General features: G+C 46.8%; 1 protein-coding gene across 4 annotated transcripts in view; it reads left to right on the forward strand.

The window, feature by feature from the left end:
* Window positions 1-18,421, forward strand: part of ACSF2 (acyl-CoA synthetase family member 2) — a 62,120-nt gene extending 43,699 nt beyond the window's left edge. For all 4 annotated transcript variants that reach the window (XM_083598191.1, XM_083598190.1, XM_083598193.1 and 1 more), the window contains 6 exons: window positions 12,301-12,408; window positions 13,542-13,693; window positions 15,379-15,520; window positions 16,402-16,512; window positions 17,360-17,428; window positions 18,179-18,421. In XM_083598191.1, coding sequence (XP_083454317.1) covers window positions 12,301-12,408; window positions 13,542-13,693; window positions 15,379-15,520; window positions 16,402-16,512; window positions 17,360-17,428; window positions 18,179-18,229 — 633 coding nt within the window. In that variant the 3' untranslated portion in view covers window positions 18,230-18,421. The remainder of the gene's footprint in view (window positions 1-12,300; window positions 12,409-13,541; window positions 13,694-15,378; window positions 15,521-16,401; window positions 16,513-17,359; window positions 17,429-18,178) is intronic.
* The last annotated feature ends 314 nt before the right edge of the window (window positions 18,422-18,735 follow it).

An 18,735-nucleotide genomic window follows, 5' to 3' on the forward strand; every position in this document is an offset into this window, starting at 1 on the left:
ACAGAGGGATCCTCCTTCCCTCTCCTCTTCTTAACTTTGATGATGCAGGGAGTGCTTCCCCTGCTAACAAATCACCACGGGGAACAGTGTTTGTATGTCTGTTGTTGGAAATTCTTGTCCTTCCCTGAACCATGTGTGCAGGAAAATAGAACCGTATCTAAGGGGATCTTCAGATGTGCTGAGGGGGACGTTCTCCTTGTTGCCTTCTAATCAGTAGCTGATAGGAAAGGCATGCCAGGGTAACTAACATGGAAGCCATCTGAATTCCTCCCCTGCCCGGTTCACAGGGCTTCTTTTGGGCTATTCCATTGAGTATACTGATTGACTACTGCGGATGCAATCCATTTTTCCCCTTGCCTCCCCTCCATCTGGCTTACCTAGAGCTCAGTGGTCTACATCCTTTATTGGTTGTTTTTCACTATTCATAATAATAATAATGCAAGTAACAAATAGCCTCGCAGCTAAATTGTTGCCTGAACTTGGCAGTTAAGTAATACAACACCACAAACTGACCTATAAGTATAAAACCAAATTTACTAGAATAATAGCTAGAATAGAGATAGACTTGTAACCATTCAAACAACAAACATACTAAGGTGCCATGTGCAAGACAAAGCCTGGAGATACTGTAAACATGGAGTGGATAAATGTACAACTCTATCTTAACAAGTTACATGTGCAGTAAATGTTATACAGACTGGATAAATGAACCGTTCAACAAGTAGCGTAAGTCCAATCACAGAACAGCAACCCCGTGCTGCCACAACGGCAAGGGTAGCACACTGAAGAATATGAAAAAGTTTTTCAAAGCAGTTTTTCAAAGATTGAACTGGATGAGATGTTCTTCAATGGGTCTTGAGTTGGAAACACAAAGCTGTATGCATGGATCAATCACGGGAAGGCAAATCAAAGCCACTACCCTGGTGAGAATAATGCAAGTGGGCAAAAGGAAACCTGTTCTCCGGATATATTACAGGTTTTGCTTCATCAGTCTGAAAAGCTGCATGATACAAAATAGCACTCCAATTACAATGTGTGGTGAACCATACAAATTAGAAAATATCAGTCTCATACTATACCTTACCCAGTCATACAAAACGGTTTGCTCAGGATAAAGAAAGTATTCACAGGCACATGTAGTGTTCAGACTCATAACAAGCAGTTAAATACAATACAGGTGTATAGAATCAATCATCACATAGTGTTGGACTCAAACTCCCATCAGCCCCGGCCAGCATGATCAGTGACCAGGGTTGATGGGAGTCTGATAACCTCTGGAAAACTTAATAAAACTCAATTTAAAAAACAGTAAAAGCACCATCAGTAAAACTAAGTTCAAGTGGCAGTACTTAAAAATGCCCTCTGGAAGAGAGCAGAGATTGGGCCAAGCAACCTCCCTGGAGCAAGGTGTTGGTGCCACTGCAGGAAGGCCTCTGCTTCTTGTGTCCAGTCTCCAGACTTCAAATGATGGAGGGACACAGAACAAAGTCTCATTGGATGATATTCATGGTTGGGCAACTTCATATCACTGGAGACAGTGCTTAAGATACACTGGTCCCAAGTAAATTTGACTTTAAAAGTCGAAATAGCACTTTGCCTAAAAGCAAATTGACAAACAGTTTAGATGGTATTATATCACAGTTGCACGCTCCAGTTTGTCACTTGTAGTTCATGTTCTGGCAGCTGTATTCTCGTCTGGCAGAAGCTTCCAAGCTGTCTTCACTGGCATCACCATATAGATCGTACTATGGTATCACCTTGCCAACAAAGGCCTGCATAGTTAAAGCTATGGTTTTCCCAGTAGTGATGTATGGAAGTGAGAGCTGGACCATAAAGAAGGCTGATCGCTGAAGAATTGATGCTTTTGAATTGTGGTGCTGGAGGAGACTCTTGAGAGTCCCATGGACTGCAAGAAGATCAAACCTCTCCATTCTTAAGGAAATCAGTCCTGAGTGCTCACTGGAAGGACAGATCTTGAAGCTGAGGCTCCAATACTTTGGCCACATCATGAGAAGAGAAGACTCCCTGGAAAAGACCCTGATGTTGGGAAAGATGGAGGGCACAAGGAGAAGGGGACGACAGAGGACGAGATGGTTGGACAGTGTTCTCGAAGCTACCAGCATGAGTTTGACCAAACTGCGGGAGGCAGTGGAAGACAGGAGTGCCTGGCGTGCTCTGGTCCATGGGGTCACGAAGAGTCGGACATGACTAAACAACAATGGTAGGCTAACCTGGAGCTGATTGAGGCATAAATAATGGCTAGGTCTGACTTCCCAAAGAGAAGCTGGTGTTTAAGACAGAGCTGGTAAAAGGCACCCCTAGCCACAGCTTGGTCATCTAGGAGTAAAGTTGGGTTCAGTAGTACTTCTAAGCTACAAACCTGGGAGTGCCATCCCATCTACTCATAAACCACCTGCAGTAGAGATCCTGGCACATTAGGCTAGTGAGAGGGGAGGGGAGAGATGTGGAGTTCCCTTCCTTCCACATGTTTAGCAAAAGTGGAGGCAGAGAATAGAGCGCATAGTATCCGTGCACTTGAAAGGCCAGCACAGAAACACAGCACGATGTGAAGAAGTACCCAAGAACCCCAGGCCTTGGTCCTTTGCCAAGTGGGGACAGGACGGGGGGGGGGGGGAGAGACTACAGAGGAGTTGAGGGCAGAGGCTGGAAATGGAACATTTTGAGCTGGTTTCTCGCCAGATGCCGTTGGCTGTAGCAAACAACTAAGACCTGGGCATATACAACTGTGAGCTTGTTGAGGCTTCCACCGCTGGAGCTGGCTACAAAAGCCAAGCTGGCTGGGGTGTTTACGGAGGCGAGACAGTCTCAAGAAAGGGAGGAAATCCAAGGACTGGCTTAGGACACAGAGGAGGGATTATTCACAAGGATGCCTGGCTTTTTCCATTGTTGAAAGGAGGTATCGCAGCGCATGCGGCGCAGGGCTGTTATGCACACTGGCCAGGCCTCTTGTTTTGCAGAGGTACATTTCAAAGGGACTTTTTAACTGAAGTTGGAGAGCTTTTTTTTTGCACCTTGGGGTGTGTGTGTTGATTTTGGGTCATAATTCCAGGCAACTTTTACTATTGCCAAATGAACTGTGCAACATTATTTTTTGACAACTTCCCATGATGTTCTCTCAGAAGTGAAGAACTGGGAAGGTGGCGAACTCACTCCTGTGATGCCCAGTGTCCTGTGCTGTCCATAATACATAGCCCAGCAGTCACCTGAGTTCTGTCCTGTTCTTCCACCCCTCCCACTGCAGATGTCCAGCTCTGTTTGCTTCCACTACCTTTGCATTCTGGACATGCTCTGAACTTCATTCCTCTCTCTAGTGAGCTTCTGGCCTCCCATTGTTCCCTTCAGTGTAGTCTACCATAGGGCTGGGCGATATCTGGTTTTCAACATCGCAATATATTGCTATATCACAGTGTCTAAAATAAGGATGGAACTATGTAGAGGTGAACAATAAGACTGGGCCTGGTTTTCAACATCATTATATATAACCAGCTAGACATCACAATATACTGATATATCACAATGTCTGAAATAAAGATGGAGCTTTGTCAGGGCATTCTCTGGCTTCACAGTTTTCCCACATTGTGATTTTTGCTTACCACACACACACATCATGATTCTCAATATATTGCCAGGTCAAAAATTATGAAACCGATATCGCAATATGGACTTCAAACTGGTTTTAGATGATATATCACCCAGCCCTAAATGATATATCGCCTAGTCTACAGTTGTAGCCGACAAATTCTGGAGGGCACCCCCTGCAGAAACAACACTGCCAGCATGGATTGCCATATGTCCAGATTTTCCTGGACATTTTTGCGATTTGCACCCAGCCCCTGCTTCCGACTGCAGTATTCCGGATATGTCTGAGAAATTCTGGACGTATGGCAACCCTATTAGCATAGGCATATGATTGCGCTCTGCATGGCTCGCCCTGCAGCACTGCGGAGGTTAAACAAGACCCACATGTCTTCTATTCAGAACATATCAAGAAAGGCACAAAGGCTGTAATGGCAGTATTTACCCGGAAATACCGGTATTTTTTCAGTCCCATTGCAACCCTACTTTCTTTAAAACGTAGCAAAATGGAAATTCGTTTCCCCTGGAAGTTTTTTGGGCTCTCCTGCTGCTTTGATGCGGGTAAGCTTCTGCAGGAGGTTTGGTAGAAGGGGAAAATCAGTAAGAGCCCATTATGGGATGGCCTTAAATGGAATCTCCTCTGGACTCTCTGTTGTCTGGAGCCTGAACTTCTTGGTGGCACTCGCTCCAGCGGGATTTAGTGTTTGCCTACTAACTTTCACAGTTCTTTACCAGGGATGAGTAAGAGCTGGGCAAAAAGCAGGCAGTGATTCTTCTCACAAGGCTCACAGTTTACCTAGTTCATGCCAGTGTCTCCTGGGTGGCATGCGGTCAGGAAGCGACAATGGCTCCTGTGTCAATTCTCCTTCTGCACCAGGGCAACAAACACATCACTTTCACTGGACCTCTATTCAGTCCTCTTGCTTGGAGGCTCCCATGGGGCCTGGACCAGCAGGATGGTCTCAGAAGAGGCAGGATTATCCCGCAATCCCCTCCTTCTTAATTGATTAACAGTTCTGCAAACATTCCCTGCCATAGAAGTGCGTGAATCAAGTGGCTAATAATTTACGAAGGTCAGACTCCCCGCTGCCTCTCCGCAGAGGCTCTTGTGGGGTAAGCAAATAAATGCACCATTTTCAAATCAGCTTAAATATAGATTTCAGTGGCATCATAGCTTAGGGTTGTTTTGGTTCTCCTAGTTTTTTATGTAGATGGTCCACTTTCCCCCTCCCTTTTTTTTAAGCACACCCTTACGTTTCATTAAAATTTAAACATGTACCGTCTGTGTGACACCCGCCCCCCGGTGATACATTGCAACATGGTTTGCAAATAGCAAAAGTCTGAATTCAGCACATGGTGCAAATCAAAATTCATAACTGAAGCCACTGGGTTATTACTGGTATTTATTAAATCTGCATGCCGCCCTTCCGTAGATCTCAGGGCAGTTTGCAACACAAAATGGCACCATAAGAAACACAAAATAAAGGTAAAGGTAAAGGGACCCCTGACCATTAGGTCCAGTCGTGGCTGACTCTGGGGTTGCGGCGCTCATCTCGCTTTATTGGCCGAGGGAGCTGGCATACAGCTTCCGGGTCATGTGGCCAGCATGACTAAGCTGCTTCTGGCGAACCAGAGCAGCACACGGAAGTGCCGTTTTACCTCCCCCCCTGGAGTGGTACCTATTTATCTACTTGCACTTTGACGTGCTTTTGAACTGCTAGGTTGGCAGGAGCAGGGACCGAGCAATGGGAGCTCACCCCGTCGCGGGGATTCGAACCGCCGACCTTCTGATCGGCAAGTCCTACGTAATAAAAATAAAAACAAAAGCAAACTAATAATTCCTCCTCCCACAACACATTGTTTCACCCATAAGTTCTAATGAGGATAACAGAAGAAATGATTTCAAGACAAATGCCTGCTGCTAGGATAAATGAGTGCCATAGAAAAAGCGTGCGAGGAGAGAGAGAACTGGTCTACCTGTCCTTTCCGTGCACTTGCCCTTACTGTCTTTCTGAACGCTGGGATAATCCTCCCAGTCTCAGACAAATGGATTACTTACTTAGCGAGGGCATCTATGAAGGCATGGATAAAACAGCAAGTTAATGTCACATACTTTTCTGCAACGGCTGCCAAGCGGCACTTCTAAAGCTCACATAGGAGCTGGAGAAATACTTATGAACCACAAGAATGCTAATCATTCTGGAAAGTAGATTTAACTCCAAGCCACCAATACAGAAGAATAACAGGAGGTTGGTTTTCAGCGTGGTAGAAAAACAGCCTGAGATCTTCAGTGGTCTGGCCAGGTCCAGTGGGTTGATATCTTTCACATGATGTGTATGAAGACAGGGCCATTTGCTGAAAAAAGAAACCCTTCTGATGATGCAGGTTCTTTTCAGGCAAAACTCTGTATGTAGCAGGGCTGGATTAGCCATTAAGAAAAATAAGCACGTGCTTAGGGCATCAAGGGAAGGGGAGCACCAAAGAAATTTTCCATTGCCGGATTTTCAACATTAATAGTCCAGTATTGCGCAGCTTGAGCGTTCATTTTCTCAGTTGAAGTATATTAAAAATCCCAACAGAGCAACTATGCAGCAAGGTAGACCGGAGGCCTTATCTCTACTAAGTATAGAAGCAGATGTGTTGTGTAAGATTAGTTCTAATCAAAGACTTTGCAATTAGAAAATGTAGGAGAATTTTTTCAAATGTAAATAAAGTGGAAGTATACAAAAACAAACATTTTCCATCTTACTGTAGGTTTTGATTCATTTCAAAAAACAACTTTTTGTTTTATGCTTTATTGATGTTTATCTTTTGAACTAGATCTATAAGGAGGCACATAAAACCCCCCAAAAGTGCTATGGGCCTCTAATGGCCTTAATCCAGCCCAGGTATGCAGATGTAAAGGAGACGTAGAGCTGTGTGTCATCAGCATATTGCTGACAATGTACTCCAAAACTCTAGATTACCCCACTCAGTTGTTTCATGTAGTTGTTAAACAGCATGGGGGATAAAAGTGAACTATGAGGAATCCCACATTGAAGGCTCCACGGGGCTGAAGAACATTCCCCAAGCAACACCCTATGGAAACAACCATGCAAATAAGATTAGAACCACTGCAAAGCGGTGCCACCAACCCCTAAATCAGACAGTCACTCCAGAAGGGTACCAAGGTCAATGGTACCAAAAGCCGCTGAGAGGTCAAGAATTAACAAGGACACATTCCCCCTGTCTCTCTCACGACAGAGATCATCAGGCAAGGTGACCAAAGCAGTTTCTGTGCTAAACTGAGCCTAAACCCCAATTGAAATAGGGAGAGAGAGAAAATCCCTAGAATCCACACGCTGAGCGGGTGTTGCCCAGCAAGCAAGGTGGAGAGTTTAAAAGCACTTCTCATGCTGAATAATATAAGCACACCTAGTGTGGAATGAGTTTTCAGCTCCCTGGCTTGTTTGGGGGACAAGGCCCACTCAGTGTGCCGGCTCTCAGAGCCTAGGGGTGCTCCTGAAAGATCTTGTGGGAATTTTGATGGCCCCATGAGATCTTACAAGAGCATCCCAGAGCCAGCGCACAGAGTAGGCCTTGCCCCCCAAGAAAGATGGAGAGCACGGATAAGGCTCTTCCATGGAGCCTCCTGATTCAGAGACGGCCTGTCACCAGATACCTGGTCCTGGGGGATGTACACAAGATTCAGAGCTATGGTCCTGATGACCTGCTTGTGGCATCTCATGTGGGAAATGCAGTGCTGGACAATATGGGCTTTTGGTCTCATCCTGCAGGGCTGCACTGAATGTTCTCATGCTTCCAGCAGTTTTTACAACTGCATAAAAGGAAACACAGACAAAATTTATTGGGTGCATTCAAGGAAATGGGCCAGGATGCAAAGTAAGCAAACCTTGTTGCTACTTTACATTACAGTGGTACCTCGGGTTACAGACGCTTCAGGTTACAGACGCTTCAGGCTACAGACTCTGCTAATCCAGAAATAGTTCCGCGGGTTAAGAACTTTGCTTCAGGATGGCAACAGAAATCGTGCGGTAGCAGCGCGGCGGCAGCAGGAGGCCCCATTAGCTAAAGTGGTACCTCAGGTTAAGAATGGTTTCAGGTTAAGAACGGACCTCCAGAATGAATTAAGTTCTTAACCCGAGGTACCACTGTACAACTGACATTATTTATTTCTGGGACTTAATGACCCACCAGGTTTAGCCCCAGAACCTGTTTTCACTGCTTGGGCTCAGCTGTAGGACATACAAAGAAAGAACAATATAAATAGAAAATGCCCCTGAGCATGCGCAGATGGTTTCCCCTCTGATATTAGGAGGAAGGGCTTCTAGGTCAGACAGTGTAGGTTTGAGCCCTGCCAACCTTCTCTCTGCAGGGTCTGCATACCATTATCCACAGCAATCCAAATCAGCCCTTCCAAATATAGGATTGAAGACATATAGGACTTTGTCCTGGGGCTTTGCACGTACCCAGACCCCGAACGGGACAGAGCTATGTGCCAGTTTCTTCCAAGTAGACAAGGACAAAAAATGTTGGGGGAAACGGGGAGCATTATGCCAAGGGAGGATCCGGAAAGAACATTGGTGTTGATTTCAAGTCTAGACAGAATACCCAGTGTTATTAGAGGGATAATTAAATCCATCTCACAGGGCAAGAGGGGACAGGACGGGTAGACGGCTCTTTCACTCCAAGTACTTCCGTTGGTTTATTATTTTATTCCCCCGTCTGCCACATTGTCTTTGAAGTTCAAAAATTACTCTTGTTTCCTAGCCAGGTCTACCCTTTTCCCTTAAGCCAATATCACTTTATTTTCGCCCTGGTATTTTGAAAGGACTTGAAACGTGGCTCTTAATAGAAATGTTGTTTGTGTCAGGCTGGCATAATGCAAGCCTGGTAATAAAGGTTGACATCTCCTCTACAGCCAGCAGGAGGAGGGCAACACTTTGCAGTACAAATGTTAGGAAATCGTGGCAACACATTCATGTACTATCTGTGATAGTTGGTTGAGTGACGAAGGGAGCCATCATGATGGAGAACTGTCATCATCTTTGGGCCACACTCACTTCTTTCTGCTCAACTCAGGTCTCCGGTCAAACAGGGTTTTTGTAGCATTTTAAGCACTTCTGATGGGGTAAAAGCCTCAGCGCCTAGGACTTGCTGATCAAAAGGTCGGCGGTTCGAATCCCCGCGGCGGGGTGTGCTCCCGTCGCTCAGTCCCAGCGCCTGCCAACCTAGCAGTTTGAAAGCACCCCTGGGTGCAAGTAGATAAATAGGGACCGCTTACTAGCGGGAAGGTAAACGGCGTTCCGTGTGCTGCGCTGGCTCGCCAGATGCAGCTTGTCACGCTGGCCACGTGACCCAGAAGTGTCTCCGGACAGCGCTGGCTCACGGCCTCTAGAGTGAGATGAGCGCACAACCCTAGAGTCTGTCAAGACTGGCCCGTACGGACAGGGGTACCTTTACCTTTACCTTAAGCACTTCTGAGCTTCCAGATACTTTTCTCTGCAACGGAAGTTGTCATTCTGGCTACTACTTTTCCAATTTTGATTTGCACCCGCACAATACCTCTTCTACTAAAGAATGGCTAGCAGGGATGGGTCCTTTTTCATTGCTGTTCTTTAAGGAGAGAGGCACTCAGTCCCACATGGCACAATTGGGGAGACACACCTGGCAGCCTGTTCCCCCTGAAAAATACCATTGCTTTACATTTGTGCCTGCTGTTAGAGCAAGGTGGTGCCTGCGCTCTGCCCATTTCAGTGATCAAAGTCCAGAGGCAGCGGCAGCTCAGGAGTGCCACTTTGCATTTGTGGGTGTGTTGCAGTTGCTCACAGTTAAACCTTTCCCTGTACCCCTGTCCTCTTTGCTTGAAATACCTCCCGCATGTAACACGTTTAAGTGTGTGTGTGTGTGTGTGTGTGTGTGTGTGTGTGTGTGTGTGTCTTTGGATATTTCACAGCACACTCTTTCTCATGCTTGGCTGTCAGGGGCTGGACTGAGGAGGAATGGTGGAGGCCTCCCCTCCCCCCTTCTCCTGAACCTTCCCGAGAACAGTATAGATTTAGAACGGTGGTTTGCAGAGACTGCATAAGGGAAAAGCTGGGAAATACAGTGGATGCTCGGGTTGCGAACGTGATCCGTGCGGGATGCACGTTTGCAACCCGCAGCGTTCGCAACCTGCGTCTGCATGTCTGCGCACGTGCAGGTTGCGATTCGGCGCTTCTGCGCATGTGCAAAGCGCGATTTAGCACTTCTGCACATGCGTGACCGCCGAAACCTGGAAGTAACCTGTTCCGGTACTTCCGGGTTTCGGCGGTCTGCAACCCGAAAAGACGCAACCTGAAGCGGCTGTAACCCAAGGTATGACTGTATTGGAAGAGGAACAGCAGGAAGAAGAAACACTGGGGGAGAGACAGCTGACAGACCCAATGTCTTTGGAGAGCATTCCTGAGCCCCCCTCTCCCAAGACTAGGCATGCATTAAGAGTAGTAGTACAGAAAGCTCAGAGACAGAAATCCCAGATCAGCCGGCACAGGAATGACGTAGGATAAGAGAGACGGAGGGGGTGGGGCTTTACTTGGAGCAATGCCATTGTTGAATAAGGACTACCTTCCTTTGTCTCTCTCTGTGAATAGTGAATAAATTACGTGGTAAGAACTCTTTGTGTTTATCTGCTTCTTTGGATGCCACCAGGGGAGGGATAGGATTCCCTGAACCTGGACATTAGTAGACTTGGCAGCAAACTTGAAATTCAGAAGCAGATTTTAATCTTTGCTTTACCCTTTGGCCATTTGCTTCTTCTTGCTAACTCATAGGACATCTTGACCGCACTGTAACCATGCAGCTCGCTACCTGTGCCCAACAGTATCCCAAGCCTGTGAGTAATGTGTCTCCTTCTCGCACCAAGGAGTAGCTTGGGGAGTATCTTTGCTTCCTCTAAATTCAAGGCGTCTATCACATGAAGACTGGTAGAATAGCCCTTCACTGGGGATAGTGTAAAAACAGGCTACACTTCCAGTATCATCAATAGTAAATTACCCCTTAGATATACCTGGAGGAGTTTTCTGCCAGCGCAAACACAGAGTGAGAGAGCCAAGAATAAAACCCAGGCACCCCGATGAACAGCCCTGCCCAGTAAATCAAGGTTCCTTCAAATTGCCCCTTTCTGAGTCTCCAGAAATGTTTATTTCATTCTATTTTGAAGACTGGCTTACACTGGCTAGTGTTTAAACAACATTAGCAGCCGAGGTTTTATAGCAGTGTTTAGATTCAAATAGTTCTGCTAATATGTTTCTTATTCCCAGTTTAGCCCAGGGCTCTGCATTCCCTAAGAAAGAGGCACTTGTCACCAAAAATAAATTGCATGCCTGCAATATTCAGAACGATTCTTGGTAAATCCACTAAATGAGATGATCCATTTGCCAAATAGTTGCGGTTTGAAATTATTTTCAGCCAACTATGTGATTATCTTCTCTATGACCTCTTTTGAACTAAAGGGGTTCCAAGGATTTCTCCAAATGTTACCCTAGCGCACAAATGATACATGAGCTTAATTTTAGCCACCAGAAGAATGCTGCACCTATAGCTCAGGACTGTACAACTTTTTAAAAACACGTCAAGTGAATCTGAAATAGGGTCTTTGCAAGATCAGGCATGGTCAAAGGAAGTCTTAGAGTACTTGTGAATTTATCCTTAAAACGTCTCTCCAGAAATACTGCTTCTTGGTGACCTGTTTACTGAGCGTTCATCCTGATTTGTTTTCACAAAGTTAGCCAAGAGGTATTAGGATGCTGGCCATTTATTCAGCACTCATTCCGATATGCTTGCAGGGAGGTTATATGACATTGCCTCAAGCAGTTGTTCGGTCCCATTCGCTTTTAGCGGATTTTCCTATCAGTCGCCCTTCTGTGCCCTGTATCTGGATGAGAACAAAGACCTATCGAGTCCAGCGTCCTGTTTTTTTAATCATGGCTAGTCAGGTGTCTGTATGCTCTCACATGACACATGACCAGTGGTCTATCTGGTTCAGTATTTACTCTGACGCAGCAGCTTCTCCATGGTTGCAGCCATCTATGAAGGAATGAAGTGGGAGCACTCAGGTACAAGTAAGGGATACCTTACTAATCCATAGTTTATGGATTTAGGTTTTGTGTGAATGTGGAGACCCACAATCAGGACATGAGGGCAGGAGTCCTCTTAACGTTACAGGTGGCAACCATTTTGCGCCCTTTCAACTGATGTGCAACTGCTGACGGATGGTTTGTTTTGGACCCGGAAGAGGGTGGAATGAGGCATAATGGGGCAAAGTGGGCTTATGCATGCGCCGCTGGTGCACCAATGCCCACAACACAACCCCCGTGCAAATTGGGAGTTCCCTGTACTTGATCCTTCCTTCCCATGAGATACCTCCTTTCCTCTCCTTGCAGGAAAACAAATTCTGCAACGATCCAAATATACCAAGAGGTGGGTGAAATTTGCAGATTAAGCCGGCGCATGCAAACTTACATTGATGATTTGTTTTGCTCGAATAGCGTGGACTATAGTGGGGCAAAATAAAATGCAGTTCCCTGAAAGACGGTCGCTTCATAACTTCCCTGATATGGTCTTGACTGCTGCAGATGGGAGCTTTTGCCCATAACACTTTAGCACTTATTCTGCATTGTTTAGTTTCTCTCTCAGCTGTTTTGTTTCCTTTTTGTTTTGCAGGTTGCATATGGAACCACGGAGAATAGCCCTGTCACCTTCATGGGGTTCCCTCAAGACAACATTGCCCAGAAAACAGAGACTGTGGGATGTATTTTCCCACATACAGAGGTGACTGATTCCCTTCGTTGGCTTAAACTGGGAAAAATGGGTGAAATTGCACTAAGTGCTTGGCCCGTGTCTTGAGCAGTCCATCCCCCATACCTGAATTCTGTTCAGAATTCTGTTTATTTCCTGGGGTAAAATCCTAAAAAAACCTCAACAACTTTGGGGTAAAATCCTAAGAAAAGCTCAGCAACTTCAATCCTAAAAAAAGGTTCACAACTTTGGTCGGCCCTTTGGTCGGCCCTCGCGGCCCTTCACTTCATCAAATCTGGCCCTCTTTGAAAAAAGTTTGGACACCACTGGAGCATGACCCATCCTCCCTTTCTTTAAGGAACGTGTGTAAGTGCAGAGACAAGTACAAAGCCAAGGCTGCATTCAACAGCATTGGCAGGAATGTGAGATATTCACTGAGAACAGGTTTTCCTCAGTGCAAGGTCATAGTGGAGAAGCTGATGGTTACATGTTCAGTATAGCATGGAGATCTAGCAAGGTAAAGTGCTAGTGGATCTCTCTGTGTATTCGTATGTTTACAAGGCTTACTTCTAAGACCAGAGGAACTGTATTATGGTAGATTAGTTCATGATGGACCAGCACCTCTTAAAGTTTATGTAGCTAGTGTGTTTATGCTTGTCTTGTCTCATGAGGCAACAAGCACTCTAAGCTGAACCAAGTGGGAAAGGAGTTGTCTTAACTGGGAACTCTGGAAAAGAATGACTACAGTGGTACCTTGGGTTACATACGCTTCAGGTTACATACGCTTCAGGTTACAGACTCCGCTAACCCAGAAATAGTGCTTCAGGTTAAGAACTTTGCTTCAGGATGAGAACAGAAATCGTGCTCCGGCGGCGCAGTGGCAGGAGGCCCCATTAGCTAAAGTGGTGCTTCAGGTTAAGAAGAGTTTAAGGTTGAGTACGGACCTCCGGAACGAATTAAGTACTTAACCTGAGGTACCACTGTACTGGAAAGAAGGAAGATTCTGATGTTCTGCTGAAAGACTCTGTTAATCACAACACTTTTGCTGTATCTTCTGTTGTCACACCCTCACAGTCTCTAACCTGAACATGCTTCTGTTCAACTGATCTCTTTTATTATGCCACTCCATGCCACCATTAATGTTTCTGTTTCCTCTGTATTAACAGGCAAAAATTGAGGATCCCGAGACAGGGGAAATTATCCCACTCAACAGCCCAGGAGAACTTCAGGTCCGAGGTTACTGCGTCATGCTAGGGTACTGGGCAGACCCCAACAAAACCAATGAAGTGATGGATGATGAGAAATGGTACAAGACCGGGTACGTTGGGGAAGAAGCCATTTGTTCATTGGGATAATCCTTGGGAAGCCAATATGATCTAGTAGGTGGAAGGCTGGATGGAGAATCCATTCAGGGCCATAAGCTGCCTTTTAGCAAGTCAGTATCTCGTCATGTCAGTCACCCTAACTGGGCAAATGAGGACAAAAATGACCTATTGCATAAAATTTGTACAGGGCTGAATTTGAGATAATGGGGTTGGGCAGCTTCACCTGGTGGGGAATGGCAGACAAGCAACATGTCCACCCCTAGGCCTAAGTCTTACCCAACACTCACTCAATAGGAAACTTGTTTCATACACAGGTATGGAGTTGTAGGGGAGCCACTCTCCCATGGTGCCATCCCCTTGTGACTCTTTCCCACCAGACCACCGCCCTCCTCAATGGTGGGATGGTGATCTGTTGGGAAAAACCCATACAATCAATGACACATAGCTGCATTATCCATTAATCTGCTGCTGCTCCCACGAGGGATAGATAGCTCCATGGAGAGGGAGCCGCCTCAAACTTCCGGGTGTGCATGAAGGGAGCCTTTGTTCCCTGGCATATGATATCTCACTACGTCATGTCTTGCCACATTGCAGAATCTGGTATTTGGTTATGCAGAATTCACAGAGTCCTGCTTGTGATCTCTTGCTTATGCAAGTACAGAGGACTGGCTGCTAAAAAAACTAGCTGAAAAGGGAACTGCGGCTGCTGCGAAGAAAGAAAAGGGGCGAGCACGGGCTATCCTGACCTTAAGTGCCCTCAGGTGGAACCGCCCCCAGCGCCAGCCCATTGGCTGCGCTGCCGAAAATGAATAATAATGGAATCCCTAAGTCCCGCGGGGCTGGCGCTAGCCCCGCGAGAATGTGGATGGGGGCATGAGCCCGCAACCCCCCCCTCCTTAGTTCGGGAGTGGCTTTGGGCCGAAACTCAACATTGCTCTAAGCTGACTGTTCCATCAGCACAAGCATTTGTGTTTGTCACACGGAACAATCTCCCTTCTCTTCTCCCAGTACCCCGTCCAGGGGGTACTCCTGACCTGCCAAAACCATTTTGGAGGAGTTGTGTGGGGAGGAGATGGGCAGAAAGTCCCATTGTACTAGTGGGATTTTGTGCTGGTTCCTGCTTGCCCAGCTGTTTAATTGAATCTGGTCTTGGGCACCTAAGCATTTATCATATCAGGCATCCCCAAACTCGGCCCTTCAGATGTTTTGGGACTACAACTCCCATCATCCCTAGCTAACAGGACCAGTGGTCAGGGATGATGGGAATTGTAGTCCCAAAACACCTGGAGAGCCGAGTTTGGGGATGCCTGTATCATATGTATGGTGCAACAACAGCTTTTGGAACAGTTGTGTACAGTTCTGGTCTCCTCACCTCGAAAATGATATTTTAGAGTTGGAAAAGGTCCAGAAGAGGGAATCAAAACAAAACAAAAAATGATCAAAGGGATGGAACAACTCCCCTATGAGGAAAGGTTAGAGCATTTGGGGCCTTTTAGTTCAGAGAAAAAGCGAGCAAGAGGAGATATGATTAAAGCGTGTAAAATTACATAGGACACAAGAGCCTGGTGTTGGACTAGGTGTGTCCCTGGCCTGCTCCAGCAGGCTCTTCTTCTGTTCTCCAGTGGAGCATCTAGCAACATGGCAAAGTCAGGGTAGAATGACTGTGATATCCTTCCAGGGACATGGCTATTCTTGATGAGTACGGCTACTGCAAGATAGTAGGCCGCTGCAAAGACATGATCATCCGAGGAGGAGAGAACATATACCCAGCAGAGCTCGAGCAATTCCTACATACCCATCCTAAGATTCAAGAGGTGCAGGTGAGAAAAATGGTGAGGTGGGACATGGGAACAGGCCCTCCAATCCTCTGGTTTGGCTATGTGCTGGACCCAGGGATAACCCATAACCGTGGTCCAGGACCGGTCCAGAATCCGAAGGTTCCACTGGGAGTCAGTCCGACAGGGCGAAGGCAGGACACAAGGCAGGGAACCAGGCAAGGACAGGGGCAGGATCTAGCATACAGCAAAGTGGCTCCCACAACCTGGGGCGGGGTCCGACAGCCTTTTATCATTGTTGGGGTAGCAGCCGGTCCTGATCCCCTGGCGACTCACCTCCCTGTTTTGCCTGAAGGCGAGCACTCCTCCTGCAAGTACTCAGGTCTCTCCTTCTTAGTCTCTGCAGCTCGGGAGATGTTGGTGGGTTACTAGACCAGGGGCCGCCTCAGTCTCCCCTGACCAAACCGGTAGTGGAGCAGCTGTAAGTGATTGCCCAGCAGAGGGCAACGAGGTAATCCCCGCAGGGCAGGGCAGGGCAGGCTCAGGCCCCTGACTCGGCTCTGTTTTTTGCAGGGGAACCTGTGCAGACTGGGACTCTTCAGGATCAGGCCCCAGACTTGGTTGAGATAATGCCTGAGGCAAAGGATCTGGTGCAGACTGAGTCTCCTCTGGTTCCGAGTCCGAGCCTGAGTCCCAGGCCATCACAGGCTAAATACTTAAGGCTGAATGTGCGACAAGATGCCATGTGGCTCCAGCGCCATTTAGGGAAATGAGCTCGCTTGTGGGTTTCCCACAGGCACCTGGCTGGCCACTGTTTGAGAACAGGATGCTGAACTAGATGGGTTGTTGGCCTGATCCAGCAGGGTCAAGAACCCCAATAAGTTGGGTGGGCCCGATGATCAACTTTCCCCTTCTCTTCCACTCAGGTAGTTGGCGTGAAAGATGAGCGAATGGGAGAGGAGATCTGCGCCAGCATCAGAGTGAAAGCTGGAGAAGAGTGCACAGTAGAAGAAGTCAAGGCATTTTGCAAAGGGAAGGTAGGAGCTTCGAGATGGGTGGCTGTGTCCTGCTTTTTCCCACACAATAAAAAGAACGAGCAAGCTCTCCAGTGGTGAGGTTCTGTCAAGGGCTGCTTCCAGATGGGTGGTTCCTAGCTCAGCCCAATCATTGCTCTTCCGTTGTAAGCTATACGTGGAATTGCAATTGATGTCCCACACTATCAGGAGGTTTGTGCTTTTCGGGGTGTGCATTCAACTATGTTCTGTATACATCCATGGGGGCATGGCACAGCTGCTGTGGGTAGGGCCATTTGAACCTCAGCACACGTCCACTATAAGTGGTGCTAAAAGCATCTACAGTCGTACCTTGGTTCTCGAATGTTTTGGCTCCTGAACGATTGAAACCCAGAAGTGACTGTTCTGGTTTTCAAACATTCTTTTGGAAGCTGAATGTCTGACGGAGCTTCTGCGGCTTCTGATTGGCTGCAGGAGCTTCCTGCAGCCAATCAGAAGCCGCACTTTGGTTTTTGAATGCTTTGGAACGACTGTACGCTTGTCACATTTGGGCTGCTCTTCTGTTCTTCTGAAAAACAACAACTGGGCTTTCTGTAGTCTGAGGAAAGACGGAAGGACTGTATGATAGGATGACAGCCTCAGGTGGATGCCTCATAAAAAGTGACTGAATAAGCATGGCAGTTCCACACTAAATGCCTAGTGTGGAAGCTCCCGCTGTCTTAATATCAGTTGGGGATATGGCTTTAGATAAAATGCAGTTTTGTATTCCATGTTGGAGAGGCACTTGCTCTGAGTCCTGCTCAAGCAGGGAACAGCAAGCCCGCTGTATAAAGATTGAGTCAGTCCACAGCCATTGGCTTTTCTTTTGCAGATCGCTCACTTCAAGATCCCTCGGTACATAGTGTTTGTGAAGGATTTCCCGCTCACCGTCTCGGGCAAGGTGAGTGACAGTCCAAAGGCTTTTGCTTGCTTAGCCCCAGTAGGTTGCATGGTGCTTTGCGGAGTGCAGGAAGATCCCTGCCTCGAGGAACTTGCAAACTAAACCAGTTACAACGGAATCACAGGGGAGGGGAAGAGGAGGTGGTGTAAACAGGGAAGGAGTGTTTGCAGTTGCTTGAGTTACATGGGCTTGGGCCTAGTTACAGACTACTGGGTATGGAACTAGTAGATGGGTGGGCCACAAGTGGGTTTTGAAGAGGAATTTGAAGACGTAGGAGTGGTGGCATCTAGGAGGCAGTGACTAGCATATGAAGGGCAGCAGGTAATAGAAGGTGGGATTTTTTGAGGGAGGTTGAGACTTTTAGGTGATGGAGAATGGTGGAGTCCAGGGAGTGAAGATCATAAGGGGAGACATGTCAGGATGATAAGATAAAGGGGGAAAGGACTTGGAGAGTTTTGAAGGAAAGGACAAGAATGAATCCAGGAGAAGATGGGAAGTCAGGGTAGGGTTTTAAGGAGAGGCATCGCATCATCAGAGCAAGGAGAGACAAGTGAATGACTTTGGCAGCAGAGTTCTGGGTAGAGGTGAGGGGCCCAAAGTGAGGCAACATAGAGAGAGCGAGAGCACTTTATGGTAGCCTAAATGAGAGATGGCCATAGGCATGGACCAAAATATTTGCAGAGGGACGACCAGTATGTTTGCAATGCTGTAACCAATCCCTTCCTTCTTTCCTCCCTGTTCCAATCTTAGATTCAGAAATACAAACTGAGGGAGCGAATGGAGAAGCATCTTCAGCTTTGAACCCAACAACCCAACGCAACCCAAAATTAACATTTCTTCTGCCAACTTTTATACTTCAGCTTTCTAAGCCGTTAAGAGAGCTGGCAACCTGCCTTAAGCTAGCAATCACCAGCCTGCCTTAAGATGCTTTAGTCAGGCCTACTTAAAATAACATGGGGTTTTTTTCTAATAAATAAAAAATCTGTTTCTTTAGCAGAGATTACTTCTTTGTGTTAAGAAATTCCACCTCACTTTGTTAAAAATACAAAACATGTTTGTATGTCTGGGGATGGTATCCAGAAATACGATTTCCTCCTAGTAAGGAGGACCGTAAGGGAATTCCCATTGCTCCTTGTGACCAGAGCACATCTACTGCATCCTGTGCAGTTCTTTTATTAGAAATTGTAGTTTTGGAGGAATAGTGGTGCATGCAAAGGGATAGAAAAGAACGCCAGGGTGCTGAAAATTAAGTCCCATGTAGGAACATTAAGAGCTATCGTGTTGCAAATTATGAGCCAAAAGAAGGG

The sequence above is a fragment of the Podarcis filfolensis genome (genome assembly GCF_964270895.1).
Source record: "Podarcis filfolensis genome assembly, chromosome: 2".
Lineage (NCBI taxonomy): Eukaryota > Metazoa > Chordata > Lepidosauria > Squamata > Lacertidae > Podarcis > Podarcis filfolensis.